Here is a 22026-nt window from a genome sequence, read left to right on the forward strand (position 1 = left end):
TTTAAACGTAGTCTTTTGAAATAAGATGTGCTTTTTAACCTGTTATAGTATCACGTTGAGCGGGCGCCATTGAGGTGCAGTGCGGAGGATGTCCGCCAGAGGGTAGTAAAGCCTCGCGATAAATCATGGCATCGCAGTGGATCGCTTTTTTTCTGTTATTGACAAAAATAGACGTCCAATTGGTTTAAACTGGGAGGGTGGGCTGTGAATGCTTAGTGTGTTTCTGTGCTATTGATGTTCAAACCATTTTGACTATTCGGAATGTGGGAATGTTTAAGAAAAATCATTGAGTTAACATGTGCTTGTAAGTTTACAATTGTCTTCTACAACTAAGATTAAAATATTCTATTTTATTCTATTTTTATATCTATTGTTTTTGCAATAAATCAAACCAATGCAACCCTGTCATATGTGCCGTTTCGAGGCATTTTAGCAGCAAGAAACTATGTCAGAGTATGTTAAGGAGTTCCATCTAGACAACAATTTAGGTCATTTTGGTGTTAATAAACAACTTCTTTCCAAATCAAAGCCTTTTCATTTTCACCAAATTAGCAATTAACTGACATTTCGTGGTTTTGCGTCGCCAAAAATTGATGCCAATAGCAACGGAGCGTCACTTTTTTTTTGCTAAATCTCATTTTTCTTCACTACTTTATTGCTGGTGTTCCAAATAGCAATTAAGTAATATTTGCGACGCGGCTCACAGAACATCAATCCAGCAGCGGATTTAATTTCAAGCCACGCGGGCCCTCTGGCTGGGAAATTGCCCCCTAAAAAGTAATAATATCAGTAAAAAAAAATAATGTAAAGACTGTCGCTGTCTTATCACGGCAATATTTCCTGGCCTTTAGCGCGCGGCCGTTAATAATCCGCAACAACTTGTTAGCGTCAACTCTTAAAACGCAAGCCGCCTCCTTGTCTAGCTACGCCGTAAAATAGAGCCAAAGGATTGTAGGCTGTGTTTAAAACCCCCTCGATAAATCAGGCTTTCCTCACTAGAGTGTGTTTGTTGCGCGATAACAGTGATGGAAGGCCGCCATCTTGCGTGTGGGCGATTCACGTCGGAGATGCGATTGCGCGGTCGGTAGCATCGCTAGGCTAGCTGGCCTCGGACACTTCACAGTTTAAATCGATGTGAAATTGACTGATTTGTTATGCGAGATGACGAATAAAATTGATTTAAGATTAAATTTGGGTGTACGGGAAAAATAGGATGTTGGTGTGATTGTGGGCCAAATCCACGTGGATGTGAAATCGATCAATACATCATTAAAAAAATGAGGGATAGCACGAACCTGTTGTAGGAGATGGATGCCCAGGGATTTTTGCGCTTTGAGGTTTGGTGCAACAGTGGTCTAGGTCGAAATAGCGATATTGACAAGTATATCTGGAAGAAAAAATGGTAAATAAACATTAGGTCATGCTAAAATGTCACAGCACTAGAAAGAGAGAATTTTTTTTAGTGACATTGTGGTCTAAGTCCAGACCGCCATCAAATTCCTTAAGTGTGTACATTATAAATTACACGATACAAAAAAATAATAATTTAAAAAAATAATCTAAATCCAAATGGCTGTGAAATCAGTCAATATAAATTAAAACTGATCAGTTGCATTGTAGTAAAACATCTTTGGAAAGGGTTTGCGCAACAGTGGTCTAGGTTTAAATAGCCATAATATTTATAAATACATCATTAATTTAAAAAAAAAAGGGTAAATAACTTTAACTTGGAAAAAGAGAAAACATTTAGTACCATAATGGTCTAAGTCCTCAAATGTGTGTACATTATAAAAGTTGTCAAATTAGGCGCTACAAAAAAAATGGTTACCTAAAATTACCTATGCTAAAATAAAAATGAATGTACGGAATTACAAGGGCTGTGAAATCAGTCTATATAAATAAAAAAATAATCAATAGCAATTTAGTCTTTGAAAAGGTTTTGTGCAACAGTGGTCGAGGTCAAAATAGCCATAATATTTAGGAATATATCATTATTATTATTTTAAAAAAGGGATAATACAATATAAAATGTGTTAGTCCCATAATGGTCCAAGTCCAAACCTCCATTAAATCCTTCGATAAAAAGTTCCCTAAATCTAAACAGCTGTCAAATGTAGTCAGGCAGTAATGGCAACGGTCCCACGGAAAACGGCGATAACGACGGGGGTGTCTTGGCGACTTCCACACGGTCCACCGAGCCGTCGGGATGAATACAAAACGGCGGCTAATTAGACGTCCTGACGGAATAATGACAAGGTTCGGGTCCGCGTCAAACATTATTTTCCCCAGATAATTGGCCGAGAGGACCAAGCGCTTGTCACGGCCAGCTCGTTAATGGGGGACCATTGCCCAGAAAATCAATGCGTGGACCTTTTGCTGGGCAGTTTTTTTTTTTCCAGAAGTTTCTGGAAATCACTATTTTGTTAAATCCAACTTTGGTAAAAAAAAAAGAATAGCTATTGTAACATTTTAGTCGTGGCAGATCGAATCAGTCAATTACTGAACTTTCTTATCTGATTAGCCGGAATTTATTTTTTATCGTCAAGCTGTCGGCTGACTTTTTATGTACGTGGTTTTTATCAAGACAGAATCAGGCCGGGTGGTCGTGAAAAATGGACATTTTAAAAATGATAAAAGCATTTTTCTTCGATTAAAAAGAGCGAGAAAGACTTATATTTACGATATATTTCACTATGTATATTTAGCATCCTGAGCCCTTCTTATATTGGCTAAAAAAATTACTTAGTTTTTCATAATATGCGTCATCAGATCAAATACTTTACATATTGTAGTTTGTTTTGTATTTTAGTATCCGTACAATAATTTAAAAAAACATTTGGGTCATTTTTTTCAGTATAAGACCCCCTGAAATAATGATTATTTGCACATTTATATAAACATCTATCATTTGATGTTTTCTTTTTGTACCTTTTTAGCAGTCAGTCCATTTTCAAAAAGAAAATAGCTTTTCCTTGACGCCAATTGATGCGTATGAAATTGCTAATAACATATTTTGTCGAATATGAGCTCCTCCCAAGCCGCAGCAACAACATGTTTCTCCTCCTGCTCAATAATTTAGCACACGCTAGCAGAAAAAGAAAAAAATACGAGTATCCCAAGCTTTGGTGTTACCTACAACGTTTTTTTCCCCCTCGGACGTCGACCTTGGTCGCTAATAATAATAAAAATAAGGCGCGCATTCACGTCAAGAAAAAAAGACGACCCCATTCCCGTGTGGCTTATTCTTTGAAGTCATAACAAGAGAAGAAGAAAGAATAAAAGCCTCTCGGGATTGGCTACAGACTCTTTCCTTCTTTTACGTCAGCTAGGTTTATTTTTGAAAAATAATTTCTGGGAAAAACTCCAAGTGATGACCGAGATTTGTATCAAACCACCTAAATGATTAACGCTTGAATATACTTGTTTCTAGTCATGCTCCCCCTAAAAAATAAATAAATAAATACACATAGCTTAAAGCAAATTACTCCGGATAAGCGTTGTAAATGTTCCATTACATTTATTTTTATAGGTTAAAAAAGTTTGAATTTATTTGTATTGACAGTAAGTTATTTTTTGTTCTTTATTTTTGGCCTGATGTTTTTGTTTTTGTTTTTTTAAACTCACGATATTGTGGTTTTTACAGAAACAAAGACTTTTTTTTTGCATTTTTTTTCTTTTTTGTTAACAGCACGTCTACGTTTTAAAAGCTAATGTTCATTTTGCACCTTAGCTAACAACGCATGGTGATATCATTTATAATGATCTGTAATTTGCTTCTTTTTTTAAACTCATGTCAATGTTGTCTTTTTAATTGTTTTGTGCTACTCCGCGAAAGGCAATTTTTTTTTGCTAATACATTATTTGGTGTGGAAAAGCGACCGTAGATTTTGAGCCTAATGAATGGACGCCAGTCAAAATGGATGGGTCTTCTAGCACGCTCGGCTTTGGGCTAAAAGCGGATTTTTCCCATTTACAGACATTTAAAGTCACTCTTACTGAATTCCTATTTATTTCAAAAGCTAAAATGTAATTGATTTTGTCTCCGTCCTAATTTTTCGGGATCTGTTTTTTAAGATACGGCTACTTTTGCGTTTTAAATCAGCTTTTGCCACTCAGAATCATTAAGTTGCAACTCCCCAGAAGTCGCAGCCTCGCATAAATTATGCAAATGATGGATTTCTTGGGAGGGGAAATCTATTAAAGCGCCCCGAGACGAAAAATGGCCACGGGGGCGCCGCTCGATTGGACGCGTCACGTGAGGAAAATTTCTCAGGCAAAAAAACAGTCATTTTCGTGACTTCCGAACATCTCACGTTGCAATTTTAGTTAATAATCGTTGGAAGTCACGTGACCATAACCCCCCCTTCCCTGCCGCAGACAAAATAAGAACGTAAAAATTGTCCTTTGTCTAAATTTGAGCAATTGAAAAAGCCATCTTGTTGTTGTGGCGTCAAAGTAGACGAGACGGAGACATTACGGCGCATTAGCGCCGCTCGTTTCAAAGCACTTGAAAGCACGACGACGCCACTTACGTGGTTTTTTTCGGGGTGGGGGGTGCGCTCTGACGAGGAGCCGCGATAAAGGTACTCTAACAAACGCGCTGGTGTAAAATGCGGAGCCCCCGAGGATGAAGTGAAATTGCACTCTGCGCAAAATTACCTTTCTCTCGTAGAAGCTAAATGGTCGGCAAAGGAAATGAAATTTCAGGCTTTTACTTTGTAGACCAGGGATTGAAATCCTATTCATTTTCTTTTTTAGCAATTAAGAATTAGCCGTAAATTTGATTGATGCTTACAATGGGACTAGCATTCTATTTTTCTTCATGCATGTGTATGTGACCTTTTTTTTAAAATCTGAATTCATGTTGTTTACCGTCATTTTCAATGTATTGAATAGTTTGGTGACTAGTTGGACTTGGACCACTACTTCATTCAACTTTGACTATTTTTTACAATTTTTAAACACATTTTATCATATGTTCATGTACTGTTTTTTTTAAATGATTTATTGCCAAATCTAGTGAGTGTTTAGACGTAGACCACTATTCCATTATACCTCCATATTTTAGCATATGCTAATTACCATTGATTAATATGTATTGATAAATGTCCTATTCTTCTTTTCAATTAATGCAAATGTTTTAATTTTACATCGGATTTGACAGAGATTTGGATTTGGACCACTATTCCAATAAACTATTTTTCCCTTTCACCAGAGAATTCTCATTCTTTTCAAAGTTTTTTTATTGATTAGCTAGAGATTTGGGACTAAAATTGATTTATTTCCGATCATTACTGGTTAATATCTGATCATTTTTATGGACGGATAAATTTGAACCTGACAAAGATTTAGACTTGGACCACTACTCTATTCCACTTTGACTATTTTTCCCAATTTTTTAAAACACATTTTAGCTTAAGTTCATGTACTGTTTATTGGCAAATCTAGCGAGTGTTTAGACGTAGACCATTATTCCATTAAACCTTTCTATTTTTCCCAGTGCATCCATATTTTAGCATATGCTAATTACCGTATATTAATATGTATTGATAAATGCCCTATTTTTTTTTTAATTAATGCAAATGTTCTTTTACATAGGATTTGACAGAAATTTGGATTTGGACCATTATTCCAATAAACTTTCACCAGAGCATACTCATTCTTTTGCAAGTTATTTTTGATTGGGAGTTGGACCATTATTGCACTACAATTGATTTCCTTCAGATCATTACTGGTTAATATTTGATTATTTTTATGAACGGATTGATTTGAAGCTGACAAAGATTTGGACTTGGACCACTACGACACCAAAACTTTCACCATCCTAAAAAAAATGTGAAAATCCAGATGGAAGAAAAATAGGCTAATCCTTAGCAAATGAACACTTTTATGAATATGCACCTTCAACTAACCTCACATTTTTTTCCTCCCCTCCCCACCAGATTTCTGGAACGCATCTACTACCCACCGAAGCGACCCAGTAACGCGCGCCGCCGCCACCGCCGCCGTCCCTCGCGCACACAAGCCTCCCTCTCCTCCTCTCCCCAAAGTTTGCCGCCGTAGAAGCGAGCGACCGAGCGCGTTTAGGGAAAGTTATCGGCGACAATGGAAAACGGCGCTTGGGACGAGACGCTCCGTGAGCGCGCGACCGCCGGCAACGCTTCGGCGTGGAGCCTCAACGCCAGCCTGGGCCAGGACGAATGGGAGGCGGAGGGCTTGTCGCCCATCATCCCCATCATCACCGCCCTCTACTCGCTGGTTTTTGTGGTGGGATTACTGGGGAACTCTTTGGTCATGTACGTCATCGTAAGGTAAGACTATCCGTCTCCGATACTAGTCAAACCAGTTAATAGTTAAATGTTTTCGGCAGAATTTTGGCATGTGTTAAGCATTAAGACGTCGATAGACGTCCAATCCGTGGCTGCCCGCCCTTCCCGTCGAAATGGATTGGACGTCCGTCGCCTTTTAGCGCTCTGACTGAAACGCCAACGCCGAGCGCCGCTCCCGCCGATCATTAATTCGACGTTAAAAGCGTGCCGCGGCAGAATCGATACGCCGAGTCGATAGGTTTGACGGTTCCAGGGAAACCCGCCTCCCCCCCAGTGAAGCATTAACAGAGCACCCATAAATCTCAAGCTGCTCGCGGTCTGCTTCAACGGGATATTAACGATAGCTCCGCCGGCTCCGTATTTACGACGCGCGGAGGCGACAAATCCGCCGGCAAAAAAATTCAGTGGCGTCCAATCAATCCGCCAAAATGACGGCGGCTGGTTAATAAGCGCTTTCGGGGTGGCATTTAATCCAAATGGCGAGCGGGCCGATCGATGCGACGGGTATTAAACATCGATTCCACGACAATTGGTGGTTAAAAGATGTCCCGTGGGACCCCACGGCTAACGTCTTTTTACATGAGCAGCGCGGAGCCAAGCAATTAAGACGTGGCTCTATTAACGCCACGCTTTGTGCTTAAGTCAACACTCAACTTATTTATTACTAACCAATCCAGATTGATCGGGAGAGCTCAAATATCGATGGTGTTTAGACTTAAATCACTACGGCGCTGAAGCTTTTGTGTTTTTCCCATTTTAGCATTTCAACAGTAGTTATCATCTCTTAGGATACATTTAATAGCTGTTAAAACTTTAACCAGGTGTTTTCTATGCTTTGCATTTAAACTTTGTTTCATTTTAATTAGCATCTTTTACGATAGATTCATACATTTGAAAGCAGTTTGGACTTGGACCACTATTGCACTGAACATTTTTTTTATCTCCTAGTGCATCCGCGACATTTTAACATAGCGAAATGTTATCATCTTTTGCGATATATTCATAAATTTGTCAGTTTTTAGGACTTGGACCACTATTACACTGAATGTTTACACATTTTTTTTAATCTCCCGGTGCATCCGCAACATTTTACCATAACAAAACGTTAGCATCTTTTGCGATATATTCCTAAATTTGACAGTTGTTAGGACTTGGACCACTATTACACTCAATATTTTCTATTTCCATGCATTGGTTCATGGTAATTGGCATCTTATATTAATGACTACTGTTTGGACTCGGACCATTATTTCACTGGACGTTAGCCTTTTTTTCCCTCCCGCGTTTTAGCATAACTTATTGTTATTTACAATCTTTTAACTGATAACTTTGACGGCTGTCTGGACCACAATTGGACTAAATTTTTCAGAAATAAACTATCATTATCTTAGAGTAAAAATGAAGCCATTTGACTGCAATTTGGATTTGAACCCCTATTGTACCAACCGTTCAATTAAGCATGGCCCGCCATTTTGGATCAATCATTTCACCAGGCCGTGATGCTCTTAGTTTATCTTAGTTTAGCCTCGGGTACTCGTGACGCTCATTTTTGTTCCGCAAGCGAGAGAGAGAGAGAGAGAGCGAAAACAACCAAAAAAAAAAAATTAAAGAAGAAAAAGTAATTACTTAGTGCGATTACGCTTCCCGCAATTATCCAAGTGGAGGAACCGGTCTCGACGGCGTAGCATGCATAACAATGAAGCGGCGCTCCGGACTAATTAAGTCCATGTCGGAGACGCACGGACGCACGCGCAAACCCGCTCGCTGGCTCTATGGCAACCGGGGGGTGTCGCGGCAGGTACACCAAGATGAAGACGGCCACCAACATCTACATCTTCAACCTGGCCCTGGCCGACGCCCTGGTGACCACTAGCTTGCCCTTCCAGAGCGCCGACTACCTCCTCAACACGTGGCCCTTCGGCCGAGTGGCCTGCAAGGTTTTCGTGGCCGTGGACTACTACAACATGTTCACCAGCATTTTCACGCTCACCATGATGAGCGTGGACCGCTACGTGGCCGTCTGCCATCCGGTCAAGGCGCTGGACTTCCGCACGCCGCACAAAGCCAAGGCCGTCAACGTGGCCGTCTGGATCCTGTCCTCGGCCGCCGGACTCCCCGCCTTCGTCCTGGGAGGCACAAAGACCAACGCGGGTGAGACGGGAGGGCGAGTGGATGAATAATCGATGAGGGTGGGAATACGTACGGGTGGGGAGGGGGGGCGTCGGGTCGGATGGGACGACAGCTCGCTATCTGACTCGCCCATCGGCGACCGATTCCTGGAGGTAGAAAAGGGAAAAGGTGAGCGCGGGTGAGGGAAAGGGCAGAGTGTGGAAAATTGACATGGAAAACTGATGGGAAGGAAACAGGAGGATTTACTGAATTTTCTTTTTTAAGTCAAATTTGAAATGCATTAAAACATTTGGGTAAAAACAAAAAAATATTAAGTGTTTTATCTTTTTTTTTACAGATTTGATCAAATTTCAAAAAAATTGGTTCAATAAAAACTCAATAGTTATGGTTTACAGTTCTTTTTACACTCATAACGAGATTAAAAACTTTAAATGTTTGTTAGGCAGTGTTCAAAAGACTTAGTTTTTTTTTCCAATCTCAACAGTATTGCCAAACAATTCAACTCAAAATAGTAGTTAATGACCAAATAATCAATTAGTGTCAAAAAGGCAAATCTACAATTTCGAAAAATAAACAAAAGCCAAAGTTTCCTTTTTTCCTTTATTTCAAGAAATTTAAAAAAACAACAATTTTCCTTTATAATACAAAAACAAGATACAGTGAACATTTTCCCCCTTTTAAAAGAAAATACAAGAGACAAAAACCTGTTAATGAATGGACTTGGCAAAAATGCTTTTCAGACTCCCTCTCTCGTTTCCGTTTGGTTTCCCGAGCAGGCATCACCGAGTGCGCCTTACAGTTCCCCGAACCGTACGCCTACTGGGACACGGTGATGAAGATGTGCGTGTTCGTGCTGGCCTTCGTGGTCCCGGTCCTGATCATCACAGTGTGCTATTCGCTCATGCTCCTGCGCCTCAAGAACGTCCGTGTGCTCTCCGGCTCCCGGGCTAAAGACAGGAACCTTCGGCGCATCACCCGACTGGTGGTGGTGGTGGTGGCCGTCTTCGTGGTGTGCTGGACGCCCATCCACATCTTCGTGCTGGTCAAGGTGGTGGCCAACGTGCCCGACACCACCGCCATCGTGGCCGCCTACTTCTTCTGCGTGGCCCTGGGCTACATCAACAGCAGCCTCAACCCTATCCTCTACGCCTTCCTGGACGAGAACTTCAAGCGCTGTTTCAAGGACTTCTGCGTCTCCGCCAGGCGGGAGAAGCCCAACCGGGGCGGGAAGGCGGTCCTGGGGGCCGTGCGCCAGGCCGCCCTGCCCCAGCGGCACCCCCGTGAAAACGCTAGACCCACATGACTAGCCGTGGAACTGTCTTCCGTTTCCGTGGTGGGAAAGGAAGACTCCCCGGACTTGCTCCTCACCCACGTCACCAGCGCAATGTAGGCGGTCACTGACGTGGATGGCGAGCAAGTCCGGCTCCCAAAACCCCCAGAAAACACCCCCAATAGACCCAGACTCGAGCCATCAAAAAAACTACAGTAAGACCTCGTTTATCACGGTGACTAGGTTCCGGGATAGTTGAATCCTCGCCATGTAGGGACAGAGTTTTTATGGCGTCTATTTAATATTATCTGGACTTTCCGTACTATTACTTTACTCCCAAAAGTAGACACTATCAGCCTGAATGGAAACGAGCGTTTTTGTGGATAAATCTAACCACCAGATGTGCCTTAAACTAAGACCAAGAGTAGTACGTCAAGTTAGCATGACCGGTACGCTAACAAAAAAGAAAAAGGAATCCTGTAAGTGTTCGAAATTTGACACTGCTCACCCACTTGGATGATTACACCGCCCACAATCCCCCCGTAGAAATCCCACCATCATTTACAGTCCTTACGAAAAACATTCTCTATAGCGTCATGGTAACATGATTGCATTTCGTTCTCAAATGTACTGACCTTGTAGCATGTTCACCTGTAGTACACATTAGCAGTAAAAAAAAACTGTATATGCTTGGTAGATGGTGCTTTATGTAAATCATATTGAATGTTACGCACATTAATGGCATGACATGAAATGTCCTCGTTTTTGCAGTTCATTTTATCCTATCTGACAACCAAAATAATTTCAGAGATATCGCTGCGTAAAAGTAGGAATATTTCGGGATGTGTTCTTCGTTGTTGTAGTTTTTGGTGTGCAGATGTATGTTGGCTCAAATAAACTTGTTTGTAAATGGTTGCATATCTGAAATAGTTGTGTAAAACATGAGGGATATATTTCAATTCTTACTTGAAATATGCTATAAAAATACTAAGTGTACAATTGTGATATTTTAACAAATAACATACTATTAAGAGCTGTTTTGAATTTGTATTAGCATATTTTAAGCCACATTTTTCTTCGAAATACTCTAATCAGCTTTCGTATTATGCAAGGGTAATGTTAGAGCTAGACAACAGCGCCGTGCTGTGGCAGCAAGTGCGCATTACAATCAGACGCTGAGGAAAAAGGGCGTGCGCGGATGACGTCACAAATTCGAGACACTTCCTGGTGGTAGACGAGACGAGACGAAAAACGACGTCTGGGCTGAAGCGGCAGCGATAAAACTTCTGATCACGATTAAATTAGTTGTTTGTAATCAAAATGAATCGTATTTTTGGAAGTGGGAAACCCAAGGCACCCCCTCCGAACCTCACGGACTGCATTAACAATGTAAGTACAACTTTTTAACTTTTTCTTTCCTTTTTCCAAGTAAACAAAGAGTCGACATTTCGCTTCGTTTCATAAGGACAACTTTTCCCAACTCGGAAAACAGGACAAATTTCCACATTTAATTCCGATTTCGCTCTTTTTGTCCACTTTGACTAAATAATGAACGACTTCATTATTATTGACGAGCGGCGAAACCCAAAACAAAGGACGGAGTTACGCATTTTTGGGTCGTTTTCAGTCCAATGACAATCACAAGATGACATACAACCAAAACTATGCTGTTTTGAATGGGATTTAAACCGGTTATGCAGGTTTGACGTGGCTATATTTATCTGGCAAGGATTTAAACTTATATATTTTGACCTTCAGTGACCATAATTGATCATTAATTACACACCTCAGATATTTAAACATATTTCTGTCTTCTGTGCTCATTTCTTTTACAGTTTTCTGGGCTAAAATCAAGTATAGTTGGGATTAAAAACGGTTGTAGGCAGGTTTGGGAAATGATTGATAATCTATAAATAACAATGAATAACTTGTTTTTAACACTCAATGGATGGTCAGAAACTCTACATCACAAGGGTCAAAGTGGCGACCTGGGGGCCAAATCATTTTTTAAGTAGTTGTATACAAGTAATTCTAATGTCAATTTTTCCATGATACAAAGACGTAAACGCATCTTATTTCCCCCATAAAAGGTGGATTCTCGGGGAGAGTCGATCGACAAGAAAATAGCTCGACTGGACGCTGAGCTGGTCAAGTACAAGGAACAGATGAAGAAGATGCGAGACGGACCGTCCAAGGTGAAAGCGCAAAGACGATTGGTCGCTTTTAACGCGAAACTTAGTTGTTATTAAACCTCTTCCCCCTTTTTAGAACATGGTCAAACAGAAAGCCATGCGGATCCTGAAGCAGAAGAGAATGTAGGCTTTGTTTTCAAGCCATTTTATTTCATTTTGGGGCTGTTTAACTGAAATTTTTGGGGTGACGCAGGTACGAGGGCCAGCGAGGTAATCTCATGCAGCAGTCATTTAACATGGAACAAACCAACTACTCCATTCAGACCCTCAAAGACACCAAGACCACGGTAAGACAGAGTCCAGCCTCCGATTGTTTTCTCAAGACGTGACTTGTGAACGGGTCGTTTTCCTTGAGGTCGACGCCATGAAAGTCGGCTTGAAAGAAATGAAGAAAGCGTACAAGCATGTCAACATCGACAAAATCGAGGTACTCAAAGAGATGTTTTTTTTTTCCAACCTCATTCGGGTAAAAAAAGCGCGAGAAAAGAAAGTGTTTGGGTTTTTTGGGGGGCAGAACATTCAAGATGATCTGGAGGACATGATGGCGGACGCCAACGACATCCAGGAATCGCTGGGGCGGAGCTACGGGACGCCCGAGATCGACGACGACGATCTGGAAGCAGGTCGGTCGCTAAAAAATTTACTTTTATTTTATTTATTATGACTACACCTCATAGCTTTGTTTTTACTGTGAATGGTTAAATATGTTAAAATACGGTCACTTTCAACTAAACCAATTTTTTAATGGACATTTTCAGGTTTTATTTGTTGATTTTCTGATTTAAATATTTTTTTTAATTTAAAATAAACTATTATTAATTTTTTTTAAAACATTGAATATCTAAAATCTCAGCTGGGGTTGTTTTTTTTTTATTCCACTGATAAATATTTTAAAATAACTTTCCAACTTTTCACTTGAGAAAGTGTTTTCCGTTTTTTGGTTGATTAAAAAATATAAATCGTGCTTTGGAAGATGTGAGGAAAATCAATTTTTGCCAAAGCACAGAGTCCTATTTCTTCCCAAGGCCGCCCAGTTTGACAGAAAGTGGCCATTTTGTCTAATTTGACAGAGCTGAGCGCCCTGGGAGACGAGTTCCTGATGGACGACGACAGTTCCTACTTGGACCAAGCCGCTACGACGCCATCCATTCCCGAAGGCCTGCCCGCCAGCTCAATGTCCTCCAAGGTACTTCCCTTACATTCAACTATTTTCTATATATTTCTCCCTATCACCATCCCTTTTTTTTAACCCTAGGACGGCGTTTTGGTGGACGAGTTTGGCCTCCCCCAGATCCCCGCGACATAAACATTTGACAGGCACGACCACATTTTTCTATTTATCCTCAAAGGCGACGACGACACCCAAATCAACCCAAAGTGCTTTAACATTACTCCAAAGGTGGAAGTCTTCTCTATGCTACACACATTAAATGGTATTTTTCCAAACAATCCCACCGCGTTTTTGAGTGAATATATTTTGTTGTTTACTTGATGGGTCACCAGTTGAGTCGGTAGCTGTGCGGGAAGATTTTCCGGTGCAGGTAATTCATGACGTCGTCCTTGCCGCGCAGTGCCTCGAATTCGTAGAAGGGGATCTGCGGGGGAGCGGGGCGTGGCGTCCGTCAGTCCCAAAGTTTTCCAAGGCCGGAGAAAGAGGGGAACGTACCTGAACCACTTCGTATCCCAGCCGCTTGAGGTGTCGCTGTTTGATGCTCTCGCTGCCGAGGAGTCGTCTCTTGTTGGTGGCGAAGCGACTGGGCCCGTCGATACACAACGCAATCCTGTCGACGTCAAATCAGTTTGGTTTATTTAAAAAAAAAGTATGCATACAGCTCTTTTTTTAAAGAATTATGTTCTCGAAAACCATCAATTGCACACGTATCGCTTCAGCGTAATAATTTAATTCAATCCAGGACCTGGTTTGAATGTCGAAATGACATATTTTCCCAAAAAAGTGCATCATAATGAGATTCATTTGTTCCATAGCCAAAAAACCTATGATAAATAGTTCATAAAGACCGCAGGGAATGAATGAGTAATCAAATATCACCTTGCCTTAGGGAGAGACATGCAAATGTCGGATGAGACAAAGGTTACGGAACTAGAGGAGGAATTTGAAACTAAATATTGAAAGATTTCTGTATTGTTTTATTTTTTTTCCCCCAATATTTTATTTTTGATTTTCACTTTCACTCTTGCCAGGTGTCTTTTTTTCCTTCTTCACTTCCATTTGATCACAATCATTAGGCGCAAGTCGCTATCGAGCATTTGGTGACAGATTTTGGGCCACATTTGACATTGTGGGCCAAAAAAAACCTCACCTTTTGAAGACATCGTCGTGGCTGGCGGGCAAGACGTATCCTTCTTCATCCAACTTGATCTCCACATCTGCGAAAGACGAGTACCCGTCAAAGCGCATTTCTTTTTTAAAAAGACGATCTGCTTTTACCTAACGTGTAGCAGTACGGCGTCAAGACTTTGGAGCTGAAATAAAAGCGAGCGCCGAGCAGGTCCACCAGGCCCGATTTGACCGAGCCGTACAGTTGCTGGTCCACGGGCGTCTCCAGGGATCTTCCCGGGACCAGGAAGGACTTGACACGGTACTTTCGGGGCAGCTGCGGGCCCTGTTAAAACCACGAGAGTGATTACCACGTATTGCCGTGACGATTTAGTGATCTTTTAGAAGGATGGGTGGCGGTTAAAGACCTGATAGAAGGAGCACTCCAACTTGACCGTCATGTAGAGTTGAGTCAACTGCGCCAAGATAAAGCGGTCTTTCCCTTTGGCTTCCTCTGAAAAAAAGGGTCACCAGGCCATTGAATAAAGCAATTCTCCAACTTTAGTCTAACAATAGAAATTTGGCGCCACCTTGCAGCTGCTGGAGGAAGAAGTTCCGGAAGACCTTGGAGACAAAGTTGACCGGGAACCTCTCCACCAAGATGCACGAGTGCAGCAAAGCCACCACCGTGCGAGGCTGAAACTGCGAGAAGCGCGTCTGCAGGACGGCCTCCACCTTACGGAAGAGTTCGTCGGCGTTGGGCGGCAAGTACGCCAGCTTCCCGAAGGGCGCCATCTGCCGTGCCACCTGCCCGGTGCTGTAGTCGTCGGCACGGTACACCAAACTCTCGGCGACGGCGTCCAGAGCCGCCGGAGACAGGATGTTGCGGCGGCCCAAGAACTCCGCGGCCTTGGTCAGCGTTTCCGGGTGGCAGGTGAAGGCGTCGGCCGCCACGCGGCGCTCCAGCACCTCCACCAGGTAGCGGTCGCTGTGGCCAAAGTGCACCAGGGCGGCCAGGACGCCGGCCAGCTGCTCGTCGCTGAATCGGGGCATGTGACGGACGGCGCGTTTGCACAGCTGGATCACCAGCGGCAAGGCTCGGGTCTGGTCCAGCTCCACCAGGGCGGCCAGGAGCCCGGCGACGGCCGCCTCGTCCATGGTCGACGCCAGCGTGGCGGCGTGGCCGTGCATGGCGTTCAAGAGGTCTTGGTACCGTCCCCCCAGGGTCGCCCCGCTTTGGAGGAGCCGGTAAACCGACATGAGTTCATCCAAAGTCCAACGCGAAGGTTCTACTTTCTGGATTTGCGTCACGGCCCCCTCGAGGACGGCGCCCCGGGGGCCCTCCACGGCTAGCATGGCCTGGCCCAGGACGCACAGCTGGTCCACGCTCAGACCTCCGCGGTCCAGCCTCTCCTGGCTTTCAGAGACGAGACGGACCTGGAGTTGAGAAGGTACGATTACGTGATTTAATTGACGGCGGGAGAGGTCCGACCCAATTTGACGGGCGGGGCTAGCGTTCACATTCAGAGATGACTACCACACTAACGTTTTCAAAATATCAACAATTTGACTCTTGGTTGGACTTGGACCACAACTACACTGAACATTTTCTGTTTCCAGTGCAGCCACATTTTTACCTACATTTATGTTATTTAACATCTTTATGGATTTATGTATTCCTCAATCTGACTGACGGTTGGACTTGGACCACTATTGGACTAAACTTTTTTTTCCCAGTCCTCCAGAGCATCGTTAATCTCATTTAATTATGAAAATTTGAGCTAGGAATACTTCCCCACTCAACCTTATAGGTCAAATAAGAAAAAATATTTTATAACAGCTGTCATTTTTTTTTAGCAACAAGTTAAATATTAACTCCATATTTCTGAAGAAAAAAAAAGTCCAATTCCTACCACGAGGGTGCTCCACGGGTCCAAGTAGAGACGCGTGCAGGCCAGAAGAGCCGACACCAGAGCGGAATCGGATAAAAGTCGCGAGTCCTTTTCCAATTGCCGGCACAGAACTCGAAGCATGTGGTCCTCCAGCACCGACGGATCGCGGAGGCACCGCTTCTCCTCGTCCCGCTCCAGCTCGGCCACTCGATGGAGGACAGCCGCCACCGCCCCGTCGGACACCATCGAGGTCGAGCGCAGGAGCTTGAATACCTTCAACGAATAATTGATATTAGATATGATAATAAGGGGGGAATGAATCCGATTTTTTTAGTTTAACATAAATACTTTGGTACCTTGGCCGAAGACGAACAGGAGCTCAAACTACTTCGGAATTGGCGCTCCTCTTCTTCGGCTACGGGACCGTGCTGCTGGGTCAGACGGAACCGGGGGACCGACTCCACACGCGGACCCACGAAAGACGGTTCTCGGACCCCGGCGGTCAGGCTCCCCAAACTCCGGGTTTGCCGGAGGCGCCGGCAACCCGCCGAGAGGATGCAGCGCCCCGATGAAGTGCAGAGGCAGGCCACACAAACGGACTGAGCCGCACGGGGGAGGATGCTGGGTCGAACCCCCAGTGAAAGTCTCTGGACTAGCTTCAACGCCATGTCTTCTGTCCAGGATGACGTCACATCTAATTAGAACACCTGGAGGCAAATGTTTGGTTCATGAATTTCCTCAACACACTGACGTTTTCCTTTGTCACTCTAAACATATATTAAGTAGTAATACGAGTAATAAGAGGGTTCGTTTCTATTATATTATATATTTATCCAGCACACCTTTTTTCGTAAAGAAATTATATAAATGGTGGTACTTTAAAGTGGCGGTTCCGGATGAATGGCTCTAAAAATACATTCAAAAGACAAGGTTCCGAAACACAAACAGATTTGGTAAATTAATTCCACTATTGTACATTTAATTTCAATAAAATTGTCCCTGAAAATAGAAGTTTGGGAACCCCTAGCGGCTAGCCGAAGCAACCTTGAAGCTAACCATTAGCAACTTTAGCGTTGCAGCAAGCGAGATAAAGTTACGCGGACCAAGCGAATGTTTAGCAGTTTAAATACTGACGTTTATAACAAAATTAGGTCAAGAAAAGTTAAATATTCAAACTGCTTACCTGCGACGCCACGTCAACGGGGAAAGGAGAATAAACGCCGGAGAAGGTTCGTCTCGTAACGTGGTTCTGTAAGAGAGTATGAGGCGTTCAGGGAACGCTCGGCTTTCGGAGAATAGTTAGTTGAGGGGCATTTGTGAAAAGTAGGAACAACAAGTACTCAGACGGAGTATACATGTATATATTTTTTTAATTTATAGAGAACGGATATCGTGAAATAAAATGTTGCCAGAACCTTTTGGATTAGTGTAAATATCCTAATTCTTGACTATTACAGTGTGAACTGTTTTCTCCGTTACAATTGGGAGCACTCGCTTGTATAAAAATATTTAGACGCTAGCGGGCGCTAAAATGACAGTCTTAACGACTCTGTTTTTCAACAGTCGATATCCTTTTGCTGTAAAAGAGATATAAAGAATGAAAACTGGTAAAGTCTAACAGAAGGGCACCATTTACTGGTAATTACCGCTTAAGGGAAGCACATGGCAAATATGGCATTATTTCAAATGTTTCTATTATAAAAAAAACAACCCCCCAAAAAATCTTAAAGCTGCTTCAGCATCCAACGACGCACAAATGGATTGCTTTGGCGTGCTTTACAAAAAGTTTTATTCCATGAGAGTTGAAATTGGCAGTACAGCTGACACACAAAGGTGGAAACACTTGTGCTGGCTTTTGTTTTTGGATTTAATCGTCCTTATCCTTGGCGCCGTGCTTCAGGATGCGCGTGAACTCCACGTAGTTGAAGTTGTTCTTCTTGTCGATGGGCGCCTCGCGGAAGAGCTCGTCCACCTCGTCATCCGTGAATCGGTCGCCCATCGTCGTCAGGAGCTCCCTAAGATAATCGTCCGGGATGAAACCTGTAGGAACCATGTATTATTTTCTTTAACAATGATCCCGTTGAAATGCTTCTATCTATTCCCCTTTATTTATTTATTTTTCTACCTGTTCCTTCCTCATCAAAGCACGCAAAGGCGTTTCTGATGACGTCCTCAGGGTCGGTGCCGTTGAGCTTCTCTCCAAACATGGTGAGGAACATGGTGAAATTGATGGGCCCGGGAGCTTCGTTCATCATGGCCTCCAGGTAATCGTCATTGGGATTTTTCCCTGTCAAGCAGTTATGGAGATTGCACTTATTTGACATTTAGCCAAGACAGCAGACGCTCGCTGAACCGGTTTTCAAAAGACGTGCCGAAGACACACAAGTTACTCTGTGAACGCTAAATAGCCGTCTCACCATTAGGTGACTAATCGAGAACTATTTGATAGCCAATTAAGACCGACCTAAAAATGGTCTATATCCCCTAAGAGTCAATACTTTCATTTTTAAATGGATGTCACTGGTGGAAAAAAACAGTTACAATAAAAACATGCCATTCAATGTTCCCTCTAAGCTGCGCGCGTGCGCAATTGCGCACTACTCTCGTCTTCTCTGCGCACAGCAAATCATATGGAGCGCACAAGTAGTCATACACCTGCTTATGGCAGGTGTGATACTGGTGTGTGCCCATAGCGAGCAATGATGTTGTTGCTCACACCGGTACTCAGTGTGCTCAGGGAGGTTGTCTTTCTGCCCAGACAAACAAAAAATTAGAGGGAACATTGATGCCATTATATTTAAATGAGAAAAACTTTTGACAGACTCCTATACTAAATATGGAAGAAAAAAAAAATAGACATGTTGAGCCACCATGAATTGACTTACCAAGCGAGGCGAGCATGTCGTGGAGGTCCTCCTTGTCCACAAAGCCGTCGCGGTTCTGGTCGATCATATTGAAAGCCTCCTTGAACTCCTGAATCTGCGACTGGTCGAACATAGCGAAGACATTGGAGGTGGCGCGCTGAGGGCGCTTCTTGGTGGTCTTCGTCTTTGCCCGTTTGCTCGACATCTTGAGGCTTTTCGATCCCTGCAAACGGAAAGCCGACACTTGAACGGACGCCGGCTGTCCCCGATAGGCATTTCAGACATTTGTCTAATCCCGGGGCGCCGCGTCCCGAGCGCCATCCAGCTATAAATGGAATCGTTCGCCATCTTTCTAGATCGCTGCCTCGCGATGGGAGGAAAGTTAACAATGTGCGCACGGATGCCCTTATGAGGCCACGTCTCCAATGTGGATGTTTAGCACTCCTAGACGCCGGTGGAAAAATGGGGAAGTATGTGGTAAGTGCTAAGGCAAGATCAGACAAGACTGACCGGCATATTTGTGCGCTTATTTCTGTCCATATCATTAGATTAAAGCATAAAACTGAAAAAAAAATATGTTTTCTGTTCACAACTTAAGTGTAAACAACTGCAGTCTAAGACGTTCACATTTTGACTTGATATTAAATGAAATACAGCATTTAATACAAATATCACAAATTGAAAATGACATGGTTCTTTTAAAATTTCGCCTCAACAATTGTTATTCTGGGTTTTGGTCTTATATTTACTTAGCGGGAATCAGGTCAACTTTGGTCTATGATAAACAAAAAAAATAGACCGACCTACTTCAAATTGTTCTTTTTTTGTTGTGCTTGTCCAAAATCCCACTTTGTTACGGATTGAAAACGAATAGTGATCTCCCTCTTAACTCATTTGTTTTACTTCAGTAGACCCGAATTAAAAAAGACGCAGATTACAATGGAATGTGGTCCTGCCCCGTCAGCCACAACAACACGACGTAACTAAACTTAATCAAGAGACTAACAAACAAAAATACAACACCCACAACAGTAGATACGTTTAAAACGCAATCGCTTGGTCCTAAATGTCGTATAGTTTACTCAAATCTGACGTTAACGAAACAAAACGAGGTGACGGTCGACGACAGAAGCTAACGAGAGCTAGGTGGCTAATTCGATTAAAAATACGATCCCAGAAAGGGAAACTCAAATTTTTAGTTACCCTGTATATATTTAAAAAGAGCAAGACTAGTAAGTAATAGCAAAAGAGGAGGAAAGTGAGTCATACCTGACGATTAGAAGCAGATATGCGTCAGCTAAACCGTATGAAGTTGGGCAGCTCTTTTACTCTCAACCACCGCCCTTCACTTCCGGGCTTGTCATTTTGGCATAGTTGACTTCTTTGGGACGTACCATCTGAAAACATTCGTGGGGTATAAAGTAAAGTGGAAAATTATCCGACTTGTCCTAAAATGAACACAACACTAAAAAAATCAAATACATACGTATTTGTTACAGATATACACTGTAATACATACACTTACGGGGACATCTTGACATTTTTTGTCCAAAAGTATCATTATTGTAAATACAAATACCCCTACCCCAGTAAATGTAACATCCCGAAACAATCCCCTATGTTCGTTGACGTTCCTGGTTATGTCCTTATATGGATAGAGAAGACACAAACGGTATTATGCAATCGAGTGCCATAAAAACAATAAGTAAAGCTAATAAACTCTCTGGGTCAACGTGTAGCTAATAAACTCTCTGGGTCAACGTGTATCTCTTCTTTATAAATAGTAAAAATAAATATATGCTCCCAATGTTTCCAGTTCATGCTTAGCTGTTTGTTAATGTGCCAGTCAGACAACAGTTGCCAAAATAATCATTGCTGTATAGGGAGGATGACCTGTTGCTGGAATTCAACAGTAACATGAGTCAAGAAGTTATGCATTTTGTCATTCAAAACACGATATATTCGTTTCTTCTTTATGAAAATGTTTTTTTACATCTTATACTTATTTTACATGTTAAAAAAAACTAGTCCTCATTGTTTTGATGTCATATTTAGTTTTGTTTTTGTGGGAGGGAGGCTGGGGATTTCGTAACGTTGTCGCCATCTAGCGGCCGAATAGTATAACTACGCATTTCCTCCTCAAGAATGTTGGTTTTCTTAAACGTTCCACGGATCATAATATATATTATATGTTGCACCCTGCATTTTATCTTGAAACACAGGGAGAAATAATCAGAACAGTGATCCGTCGTTGCTTCTCAATCCAAATTTACTGTTATCTTTATCAACACAAAACCCCATAATATACAATTACACCCGTTCAATATACGGTCATAACTGGTTTGATCTTTTCTTTTTATAACTTGGAGAAGTCCTTCTTAACTATTCAACAGGGCAAACAATGATATATCAATGGCAGTGGCTCCTTAGCCGGTAACCGGTCAAATAGCCTATATGGCCCCATATGGCTATTTAGCCGGTAAGAATTCTGTGTGGGGTAAATAGTAAACAATGAAAAGTCTCTCTCCAACATTCATCTCACCTCCAAAAGCTTCTGTGATGGCCATACTTTCCATTCCTCCTTTCAAAGACACCAAGAAAGTCTCAATAACACAGTTTGACCTATTCCCCGTGTGAATTAATCAAGCGTTGTCGCCGTTATATAGCGAGTCGAGCCAATGCCACATAGCAAAGGGCTGACTTGGGCCCGTAAGGGGACACACAAAAGATGGCCGCCAGTGACGTACTAATATAGAAATAGCCCAAAGAACTCAGACGAAATCGTATTGGAGCACAGCACCTGACGTCATCGACGTGCGACGGTGACCATGTGTTGAGGCTTTTTTCATTTGAGCCATGACGTATACCAACAACATGACGTATACCAACAACATGAGTTGCTCAATTGTCGACAAAGACCGTCTTTAGGTCACAGATTAAGCATAATTGATAGAAAAAAGAATGCAAAAGTCGATAGAAGAGGACACCGAAAAAGTGAACAAGCGACCGAACTCTAACAAAGCTTTCTGTCCCGTCCATTATTAACTTTTAAAGGTTTGCACGAGAGATAG

General features: G+C 42.5%; 4 protein-coding genes across 4 annotated transcripts; 2 read left to right on the plus strand and 2 right to left on the minus strand.

Moving 5' to 3' along the window:
* The first annotated feature begins 6019 nt into the window (after positions 1-6019).
* LOC144091507 (delta-type opioid receptor-like) lies at positions 6020-10055 on the plus strand. The gene is made up of 3 exons (XM_077623898.1): positions 6020-6311; positions 8128-8480; positions 9233-10055. The coding sequence occupies exons 1-3, from the start codon at positions 6106-6108 to the stop codon at positions 9760-9762; spliced, it is 1089 nt and encodes a 362-aa protein (XP_077480024.1). The 5' UTR covers positions 6020-6105; the 3' UTR covers positions 9763-10055.
* An 895-nt stretch (positions 10056-10950) lies between these two features.
* Positions 10951-13370, plus strand: chmp5b (charged multivesicular body protein 5b). Its single transcript, XM_077623910.1, has 8 exons — positions 10951-11118; positions 11820-11924; positions 11998-12044; positions 12115-12208; positions 12277-12348; positions 12436-12544; positions 12992-13107; positions 13177-13370. Exons 1-8 carry the CDS (start codon positions 11050-11052, stop codon positions 13225-13227), a joined length of 663 nt encoding a protein of 220 aa, XP_077480036.1. The 5' UTR covers positions 10951-11049; the 3' UTR covers positions 13228-13370.
* On the minus strand, positions 12028-17715 carry fastkd3 (FAST kinase domains 3). Its single transcript, XM_077623913.1, has 9 exons — positions 17275-17715; positions 16448-16798; positions 16113-16364; positions 14790-15636; positions 14628-14713; positions 14371-14545; positions 14243-14309; positions 13588-13702; positions 12028-13516 (listed from the first exon to the last, which is right to left on the minus strand). The coding sequence occupies exons 2-9, from the start codon at positions 16757-16759 to the stop codon at positions 13418-13420; spliced, it is 1953 nt and encodes a 650-aa protein (XP_077480039.1). The 5' UTR covers positions 16760-16798; positions 17275-17715; the 3' UTR covers positions 12028-13417.
* Positions 17716-17863: 148 nt separating this feature from the next.
* LOC144091514 (myosin regulatory light chain 2, smooth muscle minor isoform) lies at positions 17864-20371 on the minus strand. The gene is made up of 4 exons (XM_077623911.1): positions 20225-20371; positions 18977-19178; positions 18217-18378; positions 17864-18131 (listed from the first exon to the last, which is right to left on the minus strand). The coding sequence occupies exons 2-4, from the start codon at positions 19158-19160 to the stop codon at positions 17959-17961; spliced, it is 519 nt and encodes a 172-aa protein (XP_077480037.1). The 5' UTR covers positions 19161-19178; positions 20225-20371; the 3' UTR covers positions 17864-17958.
* Positions 20372-22026: the final 1655 nt, after the last annotated feature.

The sequence above is a fragment of the Stigmatopora argus genome, chromosome 17 (assembly GCF_051989625.1).
Source record: "Stigmatopora argus isolate UIUO_Sarg chromosome 17, RoL_Sarg_1.0, whole genome shotgun sequence".
Lineage (NCBI taxonomy): Eukaryota > Metazoa > Chordata > Actinopteri > Syngnathiformes > Syngnathidae > Stigmatopora > Stigmatopora argus.